The sequence below is a fragment of the Vulpes lagopus genome, chromosome 6 (genome assembly GCF_018345385.1).
Source record: "Vulpes lagopus strain Blue_001 chromosome 6, ASM1834538v1, whole genome shotgun sequence".
Lineage (NCBI taxonomy): Eukaryota > Metazoa > Chordata > Mammalia > Carnivora > Canidae > Vulpes > Vulpes lagopus.
The window spans coordinates 28,265,616-28,291,459 of NC_054829.1; the positions used below are offsets into that span (position 1 = coordinate 28,265,616).

The 25,844-nt window shown below is 41.4% G+C and overlaps 1 protein-coding gene across 20 annotated transcripts in view; it reads right to left on the reverse strand.

Moving 5' to 3' along the window:
* SIPA1L1 (signal induced proliferation associated 1 like 1) overlaps window positions 1-25,844 on the reverse strand; it is a 373,433-nt gene that overhangs the window by 125,222 nt on the left and 222,367 nt on the right. For 17 of the 20 annotated variants that reach the window (XM_041758492.1, XM_041758500.1, XM_041758489.1 and 14 more), the window contains one exon: window positions 11,061-12,860. In XM_041758492.1, the coding sequence (XP_041614426.1) occupies window positions 11,061-12,558 (1,498 nt within the window). In that variant the 5' untranslated portion in view covers window positions 12,559-12,860. Of the gene's footprint in view, window positions 1-11,060; window positions 12,861-13,682; window positions 13,829-25,844 lie in introns of all 20 variants that reach the window. The other 3 variants (XM_041758507.1, XM_041758506.1, XM_041758498.1) reach the window with 1 other exon arrangement.

Below are 25,844 nucleotides of genomic sequence, written 5' to 3' on the forward strand. Positions count from 1 at the left end.
CAACGCAGGGTGTCTCAACAAAACAGCACAGTCCACAGACTTACTGGCTGCCTACACCAGCTGCACACGTTGCTTCTGCCGATGCTCCTCTACCACCAAAACTTCTCCTTGACTTGAAGGCAGTTAGAAAGAGGTCGCCTTGGTGGCTCAGTCAGTTAAGTGCCTGACTCCTGATTTTAGCTCAGGTCATGATTTCAGGATTGTGGAATCAAGCCCCGTGTCAGGCTCCTTGATGAGCGGGGAGTTTGCTTGAGGATTCTCTCTCTCCCTCTGCCCTTCCCCTGCCACTGATGTGCTCCGTTCTCTCTTTCTCAAATAAATAAATAAAATCTTTTAAAAAGACTCTTGCTGCCCTGAAGATCTGATGAATGGCCTCCATGTACAGCAGAGGGGCTCCATGAGAAGCCCAGGAAAGGAACTGACAGTAAAGCTTGAGCATCCAATTTAAGAGCTCAAGATGAAGGGATCATCACTGGGTGTCTAAAGTTATAATGTTTGGAAAACATGTGAGACAGGCTTTTATTATGTGTCAAGTTGTACTGAAAGAATAGATCTAAAGAACCCTTCTTCCCTTGGGACAGCAAAGCGAAGAAAGAGCATATGGGAATCCATAAGCATGGCAGTCATTTCAATGCACTTTGAAACAGGAAGTTGGGGAACCACTCCTACCTCCCCTGTGGATGGTTCCCATCCTATGTGAGCTAATGTAATTGACCACACCTGAGGTTTTTGGTTTTTGGCTTTTCATCTTGACTACTTTATACTTAGAGAAAAGCTGCAAAAATGGTATAGGGAGTTTCCATAGATCCATGACCCAGGGTCCTCCTGGGATGTGGACTAGATGGAGTCACATAAGAAGCTAACATCTTATGTGACTCCATCTAGTAACAATTATCATAATCAGAACCAGGAGGCTCACACTGGTTCACTCCCATTAACTAATGCTTTTAGTCAAATCCCAGCAGGGTCCCATGTTGTACTTTGTTATTTCTCCTTAGTCCCCCACGGTCTGTTATAGCTACTTGGTTTTTGCCAGTCTTTCATGACTATGGCACCTGGTGGTCAGAGTATTTACCAATCCACTGGGGTCTGCCTGGTGGTCTCACATGACTGGACTCAGGGTATGTACTTTGGGCAAGAGAGCCACAGAAATGATGTCACCTTCCCAGTGCATCAATTCCTGGGGTTCAGTCCATTAAGGTGGCACCTGCCAGGTCCTATCTTGCAGGGAGATCCTTTGAGATTACACAACCCCTGCTTCTCCTCACCTGTCACTCACAGATTTTGGCATCTATCAGTTGGTCTAATACAGTTCACAAAAGTAAAATCCAATCTCCATACGGGTGTTCTGGGCCTATGAAGATCAGTTGGTGGTCCTGGTTAATTCTCAGTAAACCACCATGACCACACACAGACTTGTCTGTGGTCTCATTTCCTGAAAAGAGAGGGAAAGGAACTGCCACATATTATTTGGGGTCTGTAGTAGAACACAAGGTCATGTGCACAGAGGGCCGTTGTGGCCTCTCCCTGACACTATAAAAATGGGACATACTCAATAGATCGTAGACTTCACATCCACACCAAACACTCATTCTACTGTGGAACATTCACAGAGCCTGCCTGGTCTGGGGTCCTGGCCTTCAAGGAGTGCTCAGACTGGTTACGAACCAACGCATCATGGGAAATGCTACACAGAAACACGGGCACAGGGTGACTTAGGGCAGTGATAGGGAAGGCCCACAAGAGGCAGGAGCCTGGCAGGTGGTTAAGAGGGGAATACAACATGTGTGTACCGGGGTGGAGGAGGAAAGGCAGCTCCAGGCAGGAACAGAGCATGAAGTCTGCCCAAGGCTGACACCCACGTGGATCACCTCCTGTATGGTGGTCACTGCCCTCTCACTCTCCAGGGACATTTTTGTGTTAGGAGGTTGCACTACTGTTCCAGCACCTGCCCTCCATCCCCCTGTCCCTGTCCAGTGAGGCCTGCTGAGGAAAGGGACCCATAGCACTGAGGGGAAGCCTGCCACCCACACTAATTCTCCCATAAACAAGATCACCAGACAACTAAGGAAAACCAATCACAGTGTGAGAGAGAAACATAAGAAAACAGAAAATAAATCCAAGAAGATACAGATCACCAGAAGAACTTAGGTGAAAAAATTTCTAATGAACAGCAATGGAGGAATGTGGGGTATAAAAAGTAAGGAGAAGCTATTGTCAAACATAACTACAGGGAAACAAAAATAATGAGATCCTGGGGATTAAATATACAATTAGTGAAATAAGTGAAAGGCCTAGATAAAAGAACACAGAAAGGCGTACACGAATCCCTTGTCCAAGAGGTAAAATTGATAAATATAGAATAAAAAAGAAACAAATTACAAAAGCAAAGCACGGAGGATAAATTCGGAGGTTCCATTGTTCATCTAAACGGACTCTGGAAAGAAGGCACAAATAAACTGTAGATTTGTAAAACTACTTCTTAAAATTCAGAAAAAATAATGCTTGAATTATTTATAATTCTCAAGTATTTCTCATAATGCTCAAATGTTTCTCATTTGTCTCAACATCATACTTTAAACACCATGAAGACCGGTGGATGTGCTTTGCTCTCTGCCAGGCATAGTAGCTGACAGAGTAAATGCTCAATCAATACTATTTAATGAATGAAGATATAAATATGTGCCTTTTTTTTTCTAGTAAGCTTTATGCCTAACATGGGGCCTAAACTCACAATCCCTAGATCAAAGGTTATATGCTCTACCAGCTAAGTTGGCCAGGTGCTCCATGTGTACTTGTTGATTTTTTTTTTTTAAGATTTATTTATTTTTAGAGAGAGAGAGAATGCCCACATGTGAGTGGGAGGAAGGGCAGAGGGAGAGGGAGAGAATCTCCAGCAGACTTCCCTCTAAGCATAGAGCCTGACTTTGGGTTCGATCTCACCACCCTGAGAACATGATCTGGGCTGAAACCAAGAGTCAGATGCTCAAGTCAGACTGACCCACCCAAGTACCCCTACTTGTTGCTTTCTTTAAAACTACTTTAAAAAACACGAAGAACACTCCTGTTAATACTAAGTGGGATAATGAATGTGTGTGTCGTATATGTAAGATATAGAAGATTATAAACCAAATTCTTGGGATTAGGAGAGGGATTACTTTCTTCACTTCTGTATTATTAATTTTTATAATAAGCATATGTATATTTTTTGTGTGACTTGTTTATTGCCAGTTTCCTCCACCCTCCATGACGGTGGTCTGTTTTGCCTACCATTCCAGCACCTGAAACCTTGCCAAGCATGATATACACACTCATGCCTAAGTGGCAGCCATGGACATGCAACACTTGAGTCTCCCTTCCTGAGAGTTTTCCAGCTCAGCCACTCTGTTCCTGGACATTTCCCATCCATGAACTGAGCATGCTGGGGTTGGCCATTACTGCCCCAACACAGGAGTCCTCTAAAGCTTATTCTTCACTCCACTGTGTTGACTACAACTTTGGAAGATCTGCACCATGGTTTGAGGCTCCTCTTGTCTACTTCTGCTCTTTTTCCTTTCAAGATTCACATCTACATCATGGACTGAAGGCTTTCCCTACTCAATTCTGCTTCCTCCCCTTTCCTCTGTCCCAGGCATCACTCCCAAACCCCCCACAAACCACTGGAAAGTCTGTACCATCTCAACATCTGCTTCTCAGAGGACTCAAGTTACACAATGTATTTGTTACAGGACTAAATTCAGAACATAATATAAATTTACATTGTTGTAAGGTTAGATTATATTTGGCAAAGGCAAGAGACTGGATTTTGAGTAAGGTAGACTAGAGATGGGGAGACTAAGACATCTATGCTAAAGCTTGGGCAAGAGGCAATGAGGGGGCAGCCCAGGTGGCTCAGTGGTTTAGCGCTGCCTTCAGCCCAGGGCGTGATCCTGGAGACCCGGGATCGAGTCCCACGTCAGGCTCCCTGCATGGAGCCTACTTCTCCCTCTGCCTGTGTCTCTGCCTCTCTCTCTCTCTCTCTCTCTCTCTCTGTGTGTGTGTGTGTCTCTCATGATTAAATAAATAAAACCTTAAAAAAAAAAAAAAAGAGGCAATGAGGGCCTACAGCCAGAATGCTGAGAACAGGACATGGAGAATAGGAAGTCAGCAGCCATCTGAAGGTAGACTCAAGGAGCCCTCCCAACTGATCAGAGCTGGAGTACAAGCACAGGAGTCAAAGAGGCGGCAGTACTTCAAAACCAAGTGACTGGTGAAACCAGTGGCATTTACAGCAAGAGGGCATTGATGAGGAAGGCATGTTTAGGGAGAAAAAACTAAGAAGTCAACATTTATGTGCATGGCTTGGAGTTGCCAACTTGACAGCCATCTAGTTGGAAGCAGGTGACAGCTGACAAAAAGGGTAGCTAGGGGCACCAATGTGGCTCAGTTGGTTAACTTCTGACTCTTGATCTCAACTCAGGGTCTTGACCTCAGGGTCATGAGCTCAAGCCCTACACTGGGTTCCATGCTGGGCACAGAGCCTACTAGAAAGAAAGAAAAGAAAAGGGATCTAGAACAGAAGGGAAAGCCTGGGCACACAGGGATTGCAACTGGAGAAATATGCTAATTATCTTTTCCAAAGAGAATTTTTTGAGGTAATTATAAAGGAAATAAATAAATCATGCTGATGAAATAGAAATAAAAGATCCAAGTGGAAACAATGTGTTAATAATGAAGGTTGGATAGCTGAGAATCAAATTTGGTTGTTGGAGCAGAAGTGGGACAGGAGACACAGTAAACAAAGCTAGCAAACCAATAAAGCATACCTATCACCAGAGAGCAGGCGGGCGTTCAGGAGCTACCAGAAAACAAGTCCTGGCATCAAATTCTAAAATAAATTTCTTGTATGGAACTCTCCAAAGAGGCTAAAAAATGACATGATGGGCAATGCTTCATCTCCTGTTTTATTGCAACAATAAATTCTGTTTTTATATGACTGCATCTTAAAAAGATGACCTTGAATAAAGTCAAGTGTTTGCGCAAATGTGGCCTTCTGATGGTTTATCTTGACTTAAAAATAAAACATAGGGGGATGCCTGGGTGGCTCAGCAGTTGAGCATCTGTCTGCCTTTGGCTCAGGGCATGATCCCAGGATTCAGGATCGAGTCCCACATCGGGCTCCCTGCATGGAGCCTGCTTCTCCCTCTGCCTATGTCTCTGCTTCTCTCTCTCTCTCTCTCTCTCTCTGTGTGTGTGTCTCTCAGGAATAAATAAATAAGTAAAATCTTTAAAAAATAAAAATAAAACATAGGAAGGAACAGCTGAGGCACATACACTTTTTAACCAACTTCACAAACCTCTGAGTTGAGATGGCTCAGGTCATATGGCATCCTGAATTCCGTACAGATCAGAGTGCAGACAATCAGTATTAAAATTCAGGGGATCACAGCCAAGAAAGAAAGGGAGGATTGTTTCCAAAGGAGCCAACATGCAAACCTTCATACCTAATGGCCTCCTTACTTCTGGAAGCCCTGAGCAGATAAAAAGATGGTAACAAATCACACTCCTGCGTTAGCTCAAGAAGGTATTTAGTGCCCAAAATCTCCCTGAAAGGGTGACCTAAGTAGAGAACTACCTTCAAACCAATCACATACAGTTTATGTGATCTCAGTTTAAAAACAAGGCTATTAAAACAACGAATTATTATACACATATAAAATCCTTCCTTATGAATGTTGGCCAAAATTAACTGTTAAGTTCAGGAACACAGAGCCCAAGATGTTTCAGTCAAGTAGACTTATTGGCTTATCACCTCCCTGAAAAAAAATAAAACTGTCCACATCAAAACACTAAACAGCATCATTAATCTTAAATAACCCTGAACTGTAAGACAACCTAACTTTTCTCAAGTTTAACGCTGCAATACTTATAGGAGGATTAAACAACAAACTAAACACAGATTTTTCAAGTAAGCTTGGCTGGACAGTGTTCCCTGATGATCTACATGCACCACACTCTCCTCCAGTAAAACTTCACACCAGCTCCTTGATGCTCATCTAACAAACTTGAGCTTCAAGACCAGCTCTCGATAGCAAAACTGAGAATATATCAGAGTGCTAAAACTATCACTTCAAGTACACATGAAGTTAAGGCATATATATTCTAAAGAAATGATGCTGAAGATGGCTGATTTACCTCTCACCCTCTTATACAGAAAAGTGGACATTACAAGGGCAATGGAAATCTAATTATCAATTGATTGTTTGGGGGCTCAGCATACTACTGCTATAACTGATGTGTACGTGTATGTGAGATAGAGAACACACCCAAACATGTGTGGTGGGGTGAAGAGAGGTGGAGGCAGAGGACAGGGAGTGAACAATAAAAGCAATCAAATCTTATGGCTTAAGGTTATCAGAATAATAATTAGATATACAAGCATCAGGAGTAGGAAACTATTCTTAGATGAGCTTCAGACCAGATAATGGCAGTCTGTCCCAGCCACTGAGCAACAAAGAGAGGCCTGTCCCTACCACACCATCTCCAGTAACTGGACTTTGAGAGTGACATCGCACCTGGCATAGGGACTAGCCTATCAACACTGTTGATCTACAATGCAACAGACGCCACTGCTGAGACAACCTGTGGGCCCCTCTTTTCCATACATGCATCACTCTGAATGGGATTCAGAGAAGGCCTGCCTCCCTGACAATTGTACACTCGGTGCAAAATTAGAAAAGTCCTATATGGCCACAGAAAGTGAGGGGATTGATGGCTGGGAGAGTCTCCTCCTCAACAAGCCATGCTGGCTCTGGGCAACATCATAACCATTCTCTAACAGTTTTCTCCACTTAGAAACTTCCTGGGTACTTTGATCATGCTATCCAAATAAAAACTAAACACAAGGGCAGCCCAGGTGGCTCAGCAGTTTAGGGCCGCCTTCAGCGCAGGACCTGATCCTGGAGACCAGAATCGAGTCCCATGTCGGGGTCCCTGCATGGAGCCTGCTTCTCCCTCTGCCTGTGTCTCTGCCTCTCTCTTCTCTCTCTCTCTCTCTCTCTTTGTGCATCTCTCATGAATAAATCTTAAAAAAAAAAAAAAACTAAACACAAAATACATATATGGACTCAAAGAAGGAGGACTCTATTAATTTTAATGTTATCCTACTGCCTGTCTTGTGTCTCTCTAGGAAGGCTCTGGTTCATCTCTTGCACTCATCACAAGGACAGCTTTGCTTCAGGGGCCTGAGAGAGAGAAGTCAGCATAAAACCCCAAGTAAAAACACAATATATGTTAACTATATTATTACTGTCTTTTAATAATAAAGTGTCACACACACTAGCAAACCAGCAAAGGGGAGTGGGCAAGAGAAAGGAGTGAGGAGCAGAAGCTTGATGGTGCGGTGCCTATTTTAGTAAGTGCAAACAGTGGGCTTCCTCCACTGGCCCAGCCTCTATCCAGCAACAGACGGGGCTTACACGGTATAGCCAGATAGCCTCTGAAGTCTAAATACACAAAATAACAACATGCATAAAAACAGTGTGATATCAGAGAGTGACTGCAGTTTCATGAGCCAAACTTAAATTTTACATATAACGTCAACTGCCAAGGGTACTTCACACAAGTGAATCCCTCCCCACCAGAGACTGAGCCACAGTGAAGTCAGGAATTGCATTACACAGCACTGGTGATGAAGAGGCTGGACTGCTGGACTGACAGCCAGATCAGCAGTGCTATACTCTGATGCTCGAAGAGAAATTGCACCTAACATCGATGGACTCCTCCAACAAGAGGACTCACTTTCAGCTTCTGATTAGGAAGAAAGGAGTTAATACACTCAAGTTATAAAGGAAAGGCCTCAAGTTCTACAGGTTAACCATATTCTATATAGTGACTGAATAGAGATATATATCTTTTTAAATATACAGTTACACTTTCAGGGACTTAATTTCAGCTTCAAATGAGGTTATTCAGAGTCATAATTTATTACCATATTATGACAAATGACGTGTCTGATTTGAAAATGCTAAGTTGTGTGGCCCCAAAAAACACAGCAGGCACTCTGAAACTGCCCCCTATTGGACCAACTTCCTGTATTAACTCGTGCTCAGAGTTCTCTCCCTACACCAAGAACGCAATTCCCAAGAACGCAAGTGGGCGATCTCCAGCACCACACACGCTGTTCCCACCAGCTGGACTTCATGCTGACCAAGCCAGGCTGTGTCTTCCCAAACCTGTTCATGCCAGTAGACTTGTTATTGCAATTATGAAATTTAATTAAGTATTATGAAAGCTGGTGGAATAAGAGTATAAAAGATAAATCTTGTTTCTATTAAAATCTAAGCTGAAGGCTTTGGAAAGACTTAAAGTAAGTCACTAAAAAGAAAGCTACTGGATTAGAAGTGAGCAAGACAACTATAAAAAAGGAGGAAAAAAAATGAAACCTAAGATTCTGTAAGACTGGATTGTTTTGCTAGTGTCTGTGGTAGTGCTTATGGCTTATACTCTTAATACAATGTAAAACTCAAAATAGTAGGATCACTGTCAAAGAAAAACCCTTGGCTTTACAAGAGTCTGAATATATTTCATATATATTTATATATTTTAATGAAAATAAAATACTTTGAGTATGTATAACTTTTTAAAGATTCCCTGCTTTTAACTGGTTATTTTCAATTAACCAGTTCCAATTTTGCTGGGCAAGAGGGTATTTTCCATGCTTCAAAACAGAAATGACTTTGGATTAGTGGTTTTTAAATTTATGAAGTGTTATGATCTAAGCTGGATTCCTCTGGAATATAGATGTCCGAATTTTTATCCCATATAAATTTCTACCAGATTTAAACATAAAAACGTATTCTTTCCCTTCAGTCTAGTATAGTAGAGAGAAGAGCACAGTGGTTAAGAACATGACATGAGACACACCAGAAGTGGCATCCTGGCTCCCACACTACTAGCTCCATGTGAGCTGAACTGCTTACATGTGCTTAACCACATAACCCCCAGTCTTCTCATCTGGAGAATGCCATCACTAACAGTACCTATCTCAGTGGGCATTTGGAGGTTGAAATGAGAAAACACAGGTCATATCAAATACTTAAGCTCCTGGTACATAGTTTAGTGCTCAAAAATGTTCATTAATAATATTATACTGCCTAATAGAAAAAGTGCCTACTACTCCATAAGTAAACTCATAACCAATAGGTTCTCAATGTGTCTTTTTTAACAAGATGGCCTCCACCAACAGACAACTCAGAAATACCTGTGGAAAATGTCCCCAGGTACAATAAAGCAGGGGTTCTCAGCTAGATGCAACTCCCAAAAGGTATCTGGCAATTCCTGGAGACATTTTAGGTCATCACAGTTGGGGGAGGTCTATCTACTGGCATTTAGGATATAGAGGCCAGGGCTGGCTATTAATCCTCCTACATCCTACAATGCACACAAGACAGCCACCTCCAACAAAGAATTATCTGGGCCCAAATGCCAAGATGGCAACACTGAGAAACCTTGTACCTTAAAGGACAGTATATAAGGAAAAAGTGATTTATAAAAGCAGAACTCGGGCAGCCCCGGTGGCGCAGCGGTTTAGTGCTGCCTGCAGCCTGGGGTGTGATCCTGGAGACTCAGGATCGAGTCCTGCATCAGGCTTCCTGCATGGGGCCTGCTTCTCCCTCTGCCTGTGTCTCTGCCTCTCTCTCGCTCTCTCTGAATGAATAAATAAATAAATTTCAAAAAAAAAATATAAAAGCAGAACTCAATAAAATTATTGAGAGCATAGATTGCTTAAAAGTGAAAATGGGATTTCCATTATCATATTGTCAAATATATATGACAGAGATATTTAGAAGACATGGATACTTAGCAGCAAGACAAGATTCCTATGGTCAATAAACCCTCCTGAATAAGGTCTATGATGTAATAACCTTACAGTAAGTTTTATCCCAATGTGAGCAATGCAATATAACTACAAGAGCCCTGGAAGTCGAACTTTATTAGGAAGAAATCGACTAAGTAAGATTCAAAAACCTCAAAGCAGTAGGTGGAAAGTCAGAACACTGCTCTAAGTACTTTGCATCCAGGGGACCACTTAACCAGGCTGCAGAGATTCCTGAGCAGCTAATGGATCACAGTGTAGGTCCTTCCTTGGCAAGCACCCTGTTTCTTGGCTTGGGTACTTACAGAACTTAAGCTCACTCTTCAACTAATAATGTGGCTCAAAAATACTATTAGATGGCTCCTCAGACTTCTTTTAAACTACGTACTGCTCAGTAAATCACTGGGCCTTTCTTTAAAGCATGAGATAAAACTTTAAAGTACAACCCAAAAGTATATGCATATGTATTCCCCCTCACCCCAAACAGAAAAGACTAGAAAGGAAGTCTCCAACATGTTCAGGGTACTTAACTCTTTAGTTCCTTTTCTACCCCATTCAATAAAACCTAAATTTGATTCCTGCCTAAGACTTACGAGCTCTGTGACTTTTGTCAAATAATGTAATTAATGTTCACTAAAATTCCTATCAAAAGGATAGGAATGTAAAAGTTCCATTTGCTGATGAGAACATTGAGGCAGGAAAGAAGTGGTTCTGTACAAACTACAAAAGTGCTAAGAAAAGGTGGCACTATGATTGTTTCTGCAGTCCTTAAAAAAAAAAAAAAAGCTGTATTTAATTTATTTTCGGGACGCCTGGATGGCTCAGTGGTTGAGCGTCTACCTTTGGTCCAGGGCGTGATCCCAGAGTCCCAGGATCGAGTCCCACATCGGGCTCCCTGCATGGAGCCTGCTTCTCCCTTTGCCTGTCTCTGCCTCTTTTTGTGTCTCTCATGAATAAATAAATAAAAATCCTAAAAAAAAAAAATAAGAAAATATTTTCAACTTCATGAATTTCCCTCTCCACGTAACAGAGCAAGTTTTTTTACATAAAGACTACAATTTCATCCACTAAACTTAAAAAAAAAATTAAGTAGACATTTTTACACTCAAAAAGGAGGAAGGAACTCAAAAAAGGCAAAGAGAGGTAAGTTGTAGGAAGTAACATTTAACTATTTTATATGGCATGCTACAGGATCTCCACTCACCCTTCTGATAGAAGAATTTCCTGTAGTAGTATGCACCCAGATCCACGTGCTCCACGATGTATCTCTTGACCCTGTCCAGATGCAACACGAGGTTGTCCTTGGGCACCTCGAGTACCGCCACTCCTGCATTTGTGCAATGGGAACTAAGCGTAGACTCAAAGGAGGCGCTTTCACACCCACTAAATGAACCAGAATTGGATTTTGACAGGCTGATCTTCCTTTCACCTTCTCCACCGATCTCATTCCGAAAATACGGGCAGCTCATTACAAGTTCATTGCTCTTATCGTCTCCCTGGTCCATGCTGAGGCTCCCCTTGGAATTCAGGTCCTCCGTGCTGCCCATCGGGGAGCTAAAGCTGGCCGAGTGGGACAGAGGCCCCGAGACCAGGGAGGCCACGGCAGCGGCCGATGCCCCCGTGGTGGTGTTTCTCCTCTTGATAACATTGTGCCTGTTCAAAATCGCCTCGTTCAAGTCGAATAATATACTCTGGACATCGTAGTGGGCAAAGCACTTTGGGCACGTCCAGGGCCGGACAGAGTCTTCCGACCGGTTGTCTTCGAGATCCGACGATTTCCCGAGTTCCTCACCTTTGGCATTGCGTAATTTCCGAAAAATGGACGAGTCTCCAGTTTCAGATTTGGATCGGCGCTTGAGTGGTTTTTCCCTTTCCTTAAACAGCCTGAGGTTCTCCCTCTGGGAGATGGGCCCGTCGAGAACATCCAGAGAGAAACCGGAGCCCTTGCCCCCACCGGCGATGAGGAAGTCACTGAGCTTGGTTGGAGTGGGACCCCGATCGGACTTGTCGTCTTTGTAGCCCTTTAGCAGGTCGAAGAAGCTCTCCCCCGACGTTCCCTGCTTGTCGATCGACGAGGTGCTACCATATTCCCTGTGCAGCGACGGCCCCGTCTTGTACGTGGGCGAGATACATTCATCGAAGCTATCCACGTCAAGCTCACTTATGGTGATATCGCTGTTGCTCCGCTGCCGGATCCTGCGGAGAGCCTTCCTCGGGGAGCTGGGGTAGGCCTCGGGCATGAGAAATCTGGAGTCCATGTTCTCCGCCGGCCTCGTCTTGCTCTTCAGCGTGTTCTGTATGCTCTTCAGCATGGCCGAGTCACTGGAATTGAGGCTGACAGAGCTTCCCTGACTCACAGGACTGCTTTTGGAGGACAGGCTCTCAAGGCAACTTGAGGTTTCTATTTCCTGGCTTGAACGGCTAGATTCTTTAACGTTCTCCTTTCTTGGGGGCCAATCCGCAATCCTAGCCCTAACCCCCATCTTGGGGACTCCGGGGGTGGAGGTTATGTGGTGAGAACCTTCACTTCGGGGGGGCCCTACCGGAGCCATGACCGAGGACCCTAAGCTGCCGTTCTGGGACCTGAAGCGCCGCATGTAGAAGTCGTCAGAGTGGACTTTGGGAGCGCCATCTGTGGTGACAACCGAGGCCCTTTCGGGGGCAGCAGGCCGCTCTGTCTGCGACCGTTTCAAGCTGGTCATGATGTAGAAGCAATCAGACTCAAATCCCTCCACCAAGGACCATCATATCGAAGTTTTAAATGTGCACTTCCCTTTTGGAGAACGGTTTCCAGAAAACACAGCAGTTGCATGAGAGCTTAATCTTTTTCATTTAAAAGGTGAAACGATCCTTTATTTCCAAACCGCTGAAAATCCAGATCTCCAAAACATTATAATCCACAATGGTTCCTTTGCTTTACTTTCACAGACAGCTTTCTTTCAGAAAAAACTGAATGGAACTTGTATTACGGGGACTCCGCGACTGCCACAATCCCATGCTTTCTCTAAAAGAGAGGGGAAGGACAATTAGAATTAGCATTTGATAAATATCTCTAAAAATAAATATGCAATTGCTAAACCCAGACGCATGAAAATAAAAGACTCAATAATGGATTGTGGTTCACAGTTCAGAGCCCATCTTTTTAGTAAAGCAGGTTTGAAAGAAAGGAAGAACGTGAAAGCATTCAATAAAATCCATCTTTTAAATGATACACATCTTGAAAGACTATTAATACTTTAACTTCACTGAACTGTCTCATGCAGTAGGGAGGGTAGGGTGGGGATCTTATTCCAGGACATCAAGGCTCCCACCCCAAGTGCGGACCAAGTACAGGCTCCAGTGACCTCCGATAATGTGGAGCACCACGAACCACTGTGCCGACCAGAAGTTCGAGACGTGACCAACAGAGTTCAATAATCAGAGCAACAAGACTGAAAATGGTGTTATCGAGTACACTGCAACACTCACTTTTTACCATCTTTCACATTTTAAAATCCTGACTTGCTTTTTCGGTTTCTTTACAAACGCTTAACAGAGTTGGCAAGAGCAAATACAATAGAGAGAAAATAAACCGGGCTTGCCCGGAGCCATTACATCCATTAGCGCTCCTCTGTATTTCCCTCACTTTATTACTTACCCCTGCGAGGAAGGGATGAATCCCGCATTCACCACCACCTCTTCCCCAGCACTCCTTAGTCTATTCTTGAAGCTAGAAATATTCGGCTAATTAACAAAACGCCTGCATTTCCTTACGCATTGCATCCGCCCCGACCCTCCGGTGCTGATTTACGAAGACAGCAGAAACAAAATGCTGCTCTGGACAGACCTCTCCATACTCCCCGACAGACGACAGAGGAGTGTTAGCATCCTTGCAGGTGATGGGTGAAGAACACCAACTTCCTCGTGAGCCCGTCAGGCAGGAGGCAAGAGGCACACATTCTGAGTACAACACCCCGCACGGTTGCATACATCCTGAAAATAAAGGCAGAGGACCCTGTTCCAAGGCTCCACAAATTACACAAGGGGTGGCCTTTAAATTCTTGCCAAAGACATGTTTGGAGGGATGCTGCTGAACCAGCACTGCGCTGACAGGGCTGCATTGTCTACAAATCACGGCTGACACCCCGAGGACGACCCGCGCTCGCTGCACTCCGCTCCTCGGTAACAAGCACTTACTTCCACGATAATTAAGCATCTCGCTAGTCGGCCTCCTGCCTCCGAGGCAGCCGCTTTAATTCCTCTTGCAGTACGCAGCATCATTTTAGAAGCCTCGCTGCTATTTAAAGGCTGGAACATTTAGGGGAGTTTCAAAAACTGCACGCCGCCTGCAGAATGCAGGGCCGGCTGAGCTCCAGCTGGGCTCGGGGCAGGGCCCGTAGGCCAGGCAGATAAACGCCAATTGTTTTCACTCTGGCTCCTCTTCCCTTGCTTTTGTGACCCGGATAAAGGCTTTGCACCGCTACCTAATTAAACCTGGCTTTGGAGCTTTCTAGATACTTCTGTCCTCGGACTGCTAGGATTTCCTTTACAATTCAAAACGTTGCAGGCTCCTCTTGAACGGTAAGCCTTCAAGTGGAATAACGCGCTAACTGTTGCTTCCAGAGGCAGAGGGGCAGCACATGGGGCCACAGCTGAGGTTCGAGAAGTGCTCTGCGTAAAATGGGAGGAAAACCAGCCAACTGAGCCAAAATGCAAAGTAATCTCCAGTCCCTCTCCAAAAGGGAAAAAAAAAAAAACTCTAGACAACCAAAGCTAGAATTTATGAGCTGTTTTGTAACTGGGGGGATGGGGTGGGGCGTTTAAGTCTATGAAATATCTTCCAAACAAAGAATACACTAACATAAAGAACAATTCTGAGTAGATTCTTCTAAAAATCAGATGCTTTCTCACCAGCTCACAGAAACCCAAATATATATACTATTCCCAGAGCTTTGTCTCTAAAAGGCCAACACACTAATGCCACCGTGATAACAAGACATTCTTGTCACATTTCATTTCCCTTAGAAAATACTTTGTTGCAGAACTGTCTTTTTTAGGATATGTGAAGTTGTATCCACTGGAGGAGGGAACTGAAAGCCAGCCCTAAAAGACAATAAATAGAACTGACTTGGAAATGCCCAGGCTTGGCTGTCTCTACTATAGACCTCCTCTTCAGAACCATCTCAAAGGCTTCCTGGATTTTTTTTTTAATGAGTTTTTAAAAATCTTATATTTCATAAAAATTTCTTTGCAGTGTGAAAGAAATGCCAAGACTTTTGTTACATCTTGTAAAACACGCAAGTTTTCTTTAATTTCAAAATACAGATGGGCACATAGGGAGAGAACGTGCCCATAGTTCAATGACCTGTAAAAACTAAGGCGTTGAAGACAGACAACTAAGTTAAATAATGAGGTTTTTATGCTGTCATTGGATCTTCTCTACTATTCTCATTCCCTCCCTGCCCCATCCCCCTTTCTTTCTCCCTATCCTGTTTATAGCATCAAACCCCTTTCAGCACAATATAAACTTTGGACAGAGACTGGTATAGGTAGAAATATATGAATATTTTGCATTTATTAAACTAGCCAAAAATAAAGATGTCAGCCATGTGTGACAGATCAGTAACACCTAAGACCTATTGCTTAGGGTTGAGAGAACAACAAACATATGCTCATAATTATTAATAATTCTCTTAATTATCAGCAAACCCGCTTAAGCATCATTACATACAGTAAAAAGCAATAGATTTAAATAGAACAATACTAATTTATATCATGTCATCTCCATCTGTTGGAAGGATAAGCTATATAAAAATTTCCTTTGTACATGTTTCACTTTCCACCTCTAGGTACTACTACTTGAGTCTATGGTAGACCCATTCAGCAAGAATATCAACCCACTGTTTATCAGAAAACAAGAAGATGCATTCAAATCCTAGTGGTTGACAGTCTTTTCATCACTCAAGGTCCATCACAACATAACTCACCATCCTTTTTTGATAATGCCAGTCTTCCAGAAGGACTACCTCCTCTGTTTTAAATCATTCCCAGCATTTCTGAATTTCCTTCTGAGCATCAACCACACACTTAGTGTTAGGGGCATTTGAGGAAACAAACCCTCCATTCAAGGGAACCTATAGGTGTAAAAACAATCCTAATCATTCTGGCTCCTTGAGACATTTAGACTCTTGATTCCTCCCTCCTTCCTAAAATGCTCTTCTCTAGATTTCCATGATAACCATGTGCTTTGTTTTCTCTTGCTTTGTCTTTTTGCTCACTCTTCAGTATCACTGGTGGGCTCCACTTAAAAGCTAATGACTCCAGAGTGGCATTTTTGGCTGGCTTCTCTTACCATCCTTCCTACCTTTGGCAGGGGGGCTTTAGAGAGTATTAAGATGTCTCAGAGAACTGAGTACAGCAAGATGAGACAGCAGTATGGGGTGGCATGGGGACACTCAAATAAAAATATTACTCTGGAGAGTAGGATGTTGTTGACTTGGTTGGATCACAGCTGCCCACGCAACTGAATGAGACAGAATAATGGATTTATGGGGGGAGATGACTGCATGGTAGCCAGTGTGCTCTGGTGATACCATAGGTACCTGAACCTTCAAATATAATCTCTGTGCAATTACCTCCAAATGTCTACTCATGACCCTCTCTGTAAACTCCAGATAAAATATATGCAAGTATTCATTTCATATCTTCCTTATTTACCCATTTTGTACAATGAATTAACTACCAGAAAAATGGAAAAACAACTTTTTTTTTTCAAGAAATGAATGAATAAGGAAGTCAGAACAATAAATAATTGAAGGAACCAAATGAAAGGAACAACATGAGAAACTTTCTTTGTGCCAAGGACATAAAAAATAGTTTAAAGGCTACACAAGAAAATGTGGAAAGGAAAAAACAAAATAAAACCCCCAAACCAAAAAACCGAACAATCATACTTCCTGTCTTGAAATGATTTACAACACAATATAGTATGCTCACCAAAAAGATGTAGCACCGCTCATCAAATATGTCTGCACTCCAAAATGGGATGTTGTTAGATTCCTCTCACTGGTATTTATATTAGTTATGAAATTTGAGTATTTATGAAAATATCAATAGAAATAGTTTACAAAGTTGTGTATATACATTGATTTAGAATGCCCATAAATATACTTTATTTATTTTATCATTTATTTTATATTTTATTTTATTTTATTATTTTATTTTATTTTAGAAAGCATTATTTTAAAACAGAAATGGTGCACCTGGGTGGCTCAGCAGTTGAGCCTCTGCCTTTGGCTTAGTGATCCAGGCATTCTGGGATCAAGTACCACATCAGCCTCCCTACAGGGAGCCTGCTTCTCCCTCTGCCTCTGCCTCTGTCTCTGCTCTCTCTGTGTGTCTCTCATGAATAAATAAATAGAATCTTTAAAAAAATAAAATAGAAATAGAACCTCACAGTGCTTGAACATGAGGTTAGCTAAGAGAATCAAATAAGGTAAACTCTTTCCTTTATTTCCCTTCCTGACTTTCCTGAATTTCACTCACATTACATATAGACGGAAGATGTTGTCTCACTCTTTCAAGCGAGCCTGAAACACATACATCTCAGTGCAATGTCCTGTAAAATTTAAGATTCATGAATCAGCACACAACTTTTTAGACAGGAATTTCCTTCTTCTTTCATTTCCGTCCTGTCCCTCCAACAACAAGCAGGAAGGATGAGGAAAAACAGGGTTGATAAATCTAGTTCCTGTTCTCAAAATATTCCCTATCTGAAAAAGACACCACTGATGGAGGCAAAAAAGATTCAAAAAACTTGCTCTGAAATTAACGGAGTAAAAAATTGATGGGATATAAAACCTATGTAACAGGATCAAGTTACATTTGAATTTGTAGATAAGAAAGCAGTTTAAAATGTATCTGTCAGGCCAGAGCAAGAACCAAAAGTGAGAGTAACATCTGGCTCCTACCCACCTGCCTGACTTAAAAAGCTCAATGAAAAAGGTTACACTTCAAAGGCCTAATGAAGGAAACAACAAATTTTGGCAGAAAGCTTGATGGCAGAAAAAGAATGCTAGAATAAAGAAGGTACTGAGCAAGTTATATGGCAGACTTACTGATAAACAATGAAATGATTCAACAGCTGGCAAAACAAGAAAAGAAGAGAAATAAATGGGAATATTTATCTCTTGTACCTAAATATGACTGAAATAAGCAATTACTAATGTTAATAAGCTAGGTTTGAAGAGCTCAAGGTAGAAAGTAAAGTAAAAGGTAACAAGTAGGTAGGAGGGTGACTCAGAATTATTAGAGAGAAAATAATAGGTGTTTGAGGTACAGTAAATACTTTCAAGGAAAAGAAATCGGAGCATACCCACTCATCAGGGGCACTGAGCATTTCCATGCCTGGCACCAAGATATTAAGTGACAAGACTAGATCAGTGAAACAAATGTGTGTTTTTAATGTACTAATTTGTACATTTATATTCATATAAAATACATAACAACTGTATTCATCAGTACTGTACACTGTGATCTACACAGCTGATCTGTGCTAGACCAATTAATACTAAATATGACCTAGGGAAAGGAGAATGTGACAAATGGATGCCAGGGGAACAACCAATAAATGTCTCATATGCAGGAGGAAAATCCTTGTCAGCTTTTCTCAAATTTTGCTTCAAATTCTGCAAGTTATTAATCCACAAAAAAGGGTCCCCTAAATAAGGCAGGGACACACCATATATCACCTCCCTCAGGACATGATAGTACTTTTTAGTAGATTAAAAGTTTCATGAAAGAAAAAAATTAGTTTATTTAAACTAGGATTTCTTAACTAATAGGATCATGGATTCACTTTTTAAAAATAGAACATTTTTACACTGTGCATCCTACTGAGAATGTAATTAGGGACAAGAATGCTCAATTTTAGGATAAGCTAGGATACAAACAAAATTGTATGTACATTATAAATACAGCTGTTTTCTCTTTTTTAAAGTCATATGTAGATATATAAGCAAGCCAAAGGGAATTCCTGAAAGTATTTACAATGCTTGTCTTTTGATAGTTGGATTTAAGAATAACTTCTGGGCTTTCTTCTTTCTTTCTTTCTTTTTTTTTTTTATTGGTACTTGTACTATTTATTTTCTAAAATGAACATGTGTAACTTTAAAAATCAGAAGAGGGATCCCTGGGTGGCGCAGCGGTTCGGCCCGTGCCTTTGGCCCAGGGCGCGATCCTGGAGACCCTGGATCGAATCCCACATCAGGCTCCCGGTGCATGGAGCCTGCTTCTCCCTCCGCCTGTGTCTCTGGCTCTCTCTCTCTCTCTCTCTCTCTCTGTGACTATCATAAATAAATAAATAAATAATTTAAAAATTAAAAAAAAAAAAAATAATAAAAATAAAATAAAAATCAGAAGAAACACTTAAGAGAAAAAAAATAAATCTTTCACTCTGTTACTTAAAAAGAAAAAAAAGACCTGGGAATGTAGTACAATGAACACACATCTGAATACTAATTATAAGATACCACAACATGGGGATCCCTGGGTGGCGCAGTGGTTTGGCGCCTGCCTTTGGCCCAGGGCGCGATCCTGGAGACCCGGGATCGAATCCCATGTCGGGCTCCCGGTGCATGGAGCCTGCTTCTCCCTCTGCCTGTGTCTCTGCCTCTCTCTCTCTCTCTGTGTGGCTATCATAAAAAAAAAAAAAAAAAAAAAAAAGATACCACAACATGTTAAAGCTCCAACCACTCAAATCACCAAACAAGTCAAAGTTCAACAGATTTGTGGTTCTTCCACTAAATTGCCTGATTTAAATTAAATCAAAGAGGGCTACATGAAGTGTAGAGTATTCAAGACTGTAAGATCAGCAGTATTTACAGATCTGATTAATTATAATTACTTCACACAGATGATTAACACAACTGCCTGGACTTCCTCATTTACAGATGATTTCTTTAAACTTAGTATCAATATAAAAGTCTCCTCCTACCCAACAGGCCTCCATTTCAGCACCTCATCAGGTGGTGGTGAGCTGGAAAACCAGGTGAGGCTGCTTAACAGGAGTGAGGCTGAGCCATCATCACTCGTCCCCCCCCTTCCTGGGGAGTGATATTCCCCATGTCTGAAGACATCTCACCTTCTGTCCTCACTGTCCCCCTCCTGCAGAGATTCAGACTCAACGTTAAGAATGTCACCATTTGACTCTCCCACGAGATATCAATGGCTCAAAAAATTCAAACAGTACATAACCTGGAGAGGAAGAGTCTAATAGTATTGACCTTCTCCTCTGGGGACAGAGGAAAAGAGGTCTGAACTGTATTAAGTCAGATTTAAATTAGATAAGCTATGAAAGCTGCCTTTGATCCACGAACAGTTCCTCATGTTTGGATCAAAGGCAGAGAATCCACATCATTAAGACAGCTTGTTGGGCTGCCAATGTGAACACCAGGGCACCGGTTAGTGTTTTGCACTATGCTAAGTTACCCTCCCAGAAGACACAGAGGGAACATTTCCACCCTCAAATCCCTCTAAAGTACCTGGAACAAGAGGAGAGGAATTTGGGAATGCAGAGGGTCAAGTAAGATAGAACATCACAAACAGCTTTATTAAAGATATTGCAGTTCTTTCGAGTATTTATATTTATATTAAAAGAAAGTAAGAAAGTACACTTGAAAAAGCACCTGTAAATTCAGCTTAGAAAAAGAGTAGAAAGTAGTGTAAGAATAATAGATAAACATAAAGTTATTCCTATGTACAACTCTGATGTCCAAATAATTGGTAGTCATGATTAATATCAGCAGTAACCATATTTCACTTAAGACGACTTGAAAATACCACCCACAGACCAAGACTTAAGAGAAAAAAATTAAAGGGGCGCCTGGGTAGCTCAGTTGGTTGAGCAGCCAACTTTGGTTTTGGCTCAGGTCATGATCTCAGGGTCATGGGATGGGGCTATGAGCTTGGTGGGGAGACTGCTTAAGATCCTCTCTCTCCCTCTACCCCTACCCCTGCTAATGTGCATACACTCTCAGATAAATAAAATCTTTTTAAAAAAAATAATTAAAACATAAAAACCACCCAACACTGTCTTAGCATTTCCTTAAATACAGACTGCAGATGGTTCATTTGTCTGTATCATCATACCCTTATTTCTGACGTTAATAAGCTCTCCCTATGGAGCTTTGAAGCACCAGGACTCCCATCCATTTCATTCCCCAACACATATCCTATGCCTTCAGTCCTCATGAGCCCCCTGTGAGGTGGTATCTCCATGTTCAGGGAGATAAGTAGATTGCATATGACACAAAGTGCTCACATCCAGTGAGCTTGCTCCCAGTAAATACCTGACTGGCAGAGAATTTATGGCAAACAACTACTTCAAAAATATATTATAAAAGAAGAAAAGTCTCCCTGTATAGCCTTAGTTATTACATCTAAAGTCCAACTCCAGTATGAATCTCTACATCTAGCAGAAATACATCTAGTGGGGGAAAAATATTGATAATTAACTTCCTTAAAATGCCAGTGTCAAGTTACTTGTCTTTTGGGAACCTTCATGGCTCCTCAAGTGCCACCCTCTTATAGTCTGACTTAGGCCTGGACAAATTGTGGCACCTTTCCATAGATATCTACTGGATGACTGAACCTGAATTGTATCCTTCTCTGAACTCACATTCAAAATTTAAAACTGTGACTTATGAGAAAGAATACCTTGTCCAAACCCTTCATCTTCCACAGTGTCTCTCAGGTTCAGCAACTGTCAGTTCACCAAAGGCAAAAAGAGAGGGGCAAAGCCCATGTGTGAAGCCAGATTTCCTCATTCCCAGGCTCCTTCCTGTCAGTTATGCCACGATGTTTTTCTTGAACACACTCAACGATCTGTTGCCATCAGTTTTAACTATAGTTTGAGTATCCGTTATGTACCAATTTCTATACACAACCTTGTTTACTACCCACAGTAAGTGCTGGGAGGTGTGATCCACAGAATTCATGTGTGAGGATCCTGCCAATCCAAAGAGACTGGATCAGTGCATGGGTCCAATTCCTAAACCATGCTGCTTGCACTAGAACACGCCCTCTCCTAAAAATGCCTCTCCTCTTCCTCCTTTCTGAAATTCATGATTAACCCTACACGAGGCTTTGCCTTTTCTCCCTAATTAAATGTTTAGCTTCCTGAGGGCTTCTTTTTTTTTTTTTTTTAAATCTCAAAAGCATTTAAGCTTAATATCCTTGAAATGAAATCATCAAGAAACAAAAATCACCTGATTTTGGTTAAAATGGATTAGAAATTAACAGATTGAATAGAATAGAATTCTAATAGAATTCATATTATAAAATGTAGTTATGGTTGGGACACCTGGGTGGCTCAGTGATTGAGCGTCTGCCTTCAGCTCAGGGCATGATCCTAGAGTTCTGGGATCAAATCCCACATTGGGCTCCCCATGGGGAGTCTGCTTCTCCCTCTGCCTAGGTCTCTGTCTCTCTGTGTCTCTCATGAATAATAAATAAAATCTATAACTAAATAAATACATGCATACATGCAGTTATGGTCATTTTTTTTTTTTTAAGATCTATTTATTTACTCATGAGAGACAGAGAGAGAGAAGCAGGCTCCATGCAGGAAGCCCAACGTGGGACTCGATCCCGGGTCTCCAGGATCACACCCTGGACTAAAGGCAGCGCTAAACTGCTGAGCCACCCGGGCTGCCCAGTTATGGTCATTTCATAAATACCAGTGTTGAGGGGGATGGGTCAAGGAAAAAAAAAAGACCCCACTCAACCAAAATGTAATAGAGATTTCAGCTTCATCTTTCTTTGGGAGACTTCACAACTACAACAGAAGTGAATCAAAAATCATAGCAACTTGACTTTCTTCTCTTCTATCTAGTTACCATAAAGGGCATGAAAAAATAGCCACACAAATGAGCAAATCTTTTAAAAGAGCCACCAGAAGTTCATCCATTAGAACTGGGCAAGGCACCATCACAATGAAGTCACCACAAGGTAAACTAATGCACAAGAGAACCAGCTCTTAAAATCCTAGCCAAGTATATAAACACATTCACAGGAAAAGAGAGGGGGCTGGTTAGTACAGCACAGGTGGGAAGGACAACAGAAACCAGAAATTACAAATAACTGCCATCAAATTCATTATGGTCAAGATAATTATCTTCTTTGCTCATGTAATTTTTTCTCCCACACAAGTGCTGCCCCCTTTTGCAATACTGTTTTTCAAGTGTATGAATTATATGCTTTATTTAAAAAAAAAAAAACATAAAACAGAAATAGTGCAGAAAAAGGGGAAAAAATCTCTCTCTTACAGAGGACACCCGATATTAACTCCATGGGCAGTTACTCCTAATAGTTTGTGAATTCCTCCAGACACTGTGTGGGTTGTGCACTCACAGTAAGACAGGCACTGAATGATAAGAACAGAAGCCGGCAAGGATCTGGGGCATAGGAGACCTCACTTCTGAAGAGACTTAATCCAGTACAGAACCAGGAAACCAAGGCAAAGGGGTGGATGGTGAAGTACAAAGTATACTTGCATCCAGGAGAAGCAGAGGACTTCCTCCCTTGCCAAGCTGACATAAAATACTTGATGAAACACTTCACAACTGGCATATTTTAAATCATGTATATATAAATCCTGGTTCTGAAAATACGAGCCCTCTACAAATGTTTCTGGCAACTTGTCAACAGCAATTAAGACAAAAACAAATGAAGTAACTTTTTTTTAAACCAATGTACACCATTCCCCCAGGTTTTTTCCCTTCACTAATTATTTATGTATATAAATACTCATACACATTTATACGTAACCCTCAAATAAAGTTATTTTTATTGATTCTCTCATACTTAAGAATCTCTGACTTCTAAAGAGAGTTACTGACAAATTTATTATTTTTAAAAATTGAGGAATAATTGACATAACATTATGTTAGTTTCAGGTGTACAACTCAATGATTCAATATTTGTATATGCTGTAAAATGGTAACTGCATGTTAGCTGTAAGTCTGGTTAACACCTGTCAACATTCATAGTTACAAAGTTTTTTTCTTGTGATGAGAACTTTCAAGTTCTGTTCTGTTCTACTTTCAAATATGTAATACCATACTTAACTACAGTCACCATGCTGTACATTAGATCACCATGACTTACTCATTTTAAACCCAGAAATTTGTATGTTTTGACCACCTTCACCCATTTCTATTCTTTGTTTTTAAAGGTTTTATTTATTTGAGAGAGAGAGAGACCACGAGCAGAGGGAGTAGCAGACTAGCTGCAGACGCTCAACCTACTGAGCCACCCAGGTTCCCAACCTTCACCCATTTCACCCCATCCTCCCCAATCTCAGGCAACCACCAATCTATTCTCCATATCCATGAGGTTGGATTTTTTTTTGGGGGGGGGGCTTTTTTTTAGATTCCACATTACTCTCAAATATATTAACTTTATCATTTGAACTTTCATTTACAAACGAGAAAAAAAAGCTAACTAAAATGCAAACCAACCAAGTGCTCAAAGATAAAATTTTGAGGCAAGAAGTCTTTTTCTGTTTCTTGGCCATGCTTTTCATTTTTGTGACAAAGTGAAATAAATCCCCTGACTGGTATGCTAAGTCTGATCCTCAAATGTCATCTTGTGTGTCTTCATTAGCGCTCAAACTTTAAAATTCATCACTCCATTCCATACTGAGTGTTTATAACATGCATGCAAGCACAATACTTACATTCTTCTGCTTAAAACCTCACAATAGGGGCACGTGGATGGCTCATTGGTTGAATGTCTGCCTTTGGCTCAGGGCGTGATCCTGGGGTCCTGGGCTCGAATCCCACATAAGGCTTCCTGTATGGAGCCTATGTTTCTGCCTCTCTCTGTGTGTCTCTCATGATTAAATAAATTAAAAAAAAAAAAAAAAACTCACAATAACTTCCCACCACTTTCAAGGCAAAAGAACAATCTCCAAATGCATGATAGATCCCTCTAACGGCATGTCTCTTTATACTCTCTACATCTTCAGCTCCAGTCAAAAGGCAAGAGAACCAGCTACAATTCCCTGAATGTATCTTGAATAGGACTTCAGAAAAACCAAGTGGGCAACCTGTGATGGAACACAGCCTCCTATAATTCTCTTCCCTCATTCTCTTGGCTTGTTCCTACCACCCTCTTCTCCGGTTCAACTCTTACTCCTCAAGACTGCATTTGGGTATAGCCTCTCCTAGGACATTGTCTACACCCCAGCCCAACCCCTGCCATGTTATCTTTATTTATACAGCATCCCTTTAGAGTACTGCATGTAACTTCTGGTGATTCAAAATCAAGACAGGGATTCTCTACTTTAAAGAAATCATCACTTTACTACTATGCATCATTATCTTCTAACACCAGCTCTGCTGGCAATAAATGAAGGATTCTCAGTTTGATGTCTTCTGACAAAATAATTGATTTCGAAATTTTTTTTTGACAAAATTGCAGTTTTAACAAGTTTGAAAGAAAAAATATGTTGGAGTAAAGAAAATTCTTTAACAGAACACAGGTGCAAAAAAAGGCCTAACTAGTGTTATAACAATCATGGGTATAATATGCATCAAAGACATTCAAATCAAAACAATGGTATATCATTTTATACCCATTAGGAAAAATCCTAAGAATGCCAGTACTCACTGGTAATGGTGCACAGTTAAAACAGACATCCTTAGCACCATCTCCCTGCTCAGCGGGGGAGTCTGCTTCTCCCTCTCCCTCTGCTCCTCCTCCTGCTCATGCTCTCTCCCTAAAATAAATAAAACCTTAAAAAAAAAAAAAAAAAGCACCAGACATCCTTATGTTGATAAAGGCAATAAAAATTGGTAAAACCCTTTCAGGGGAAACAAACAAAAGATAAACCAGAAAATATTCATATTGTTGGGCTCTGTAATCTCTCTTTCAACATTTGGAAATGTATAGTTGTCCAGAAGCAAAAGGCATTTTCCTCTGGTAAGCCCCAGAATTCCTCCTCATA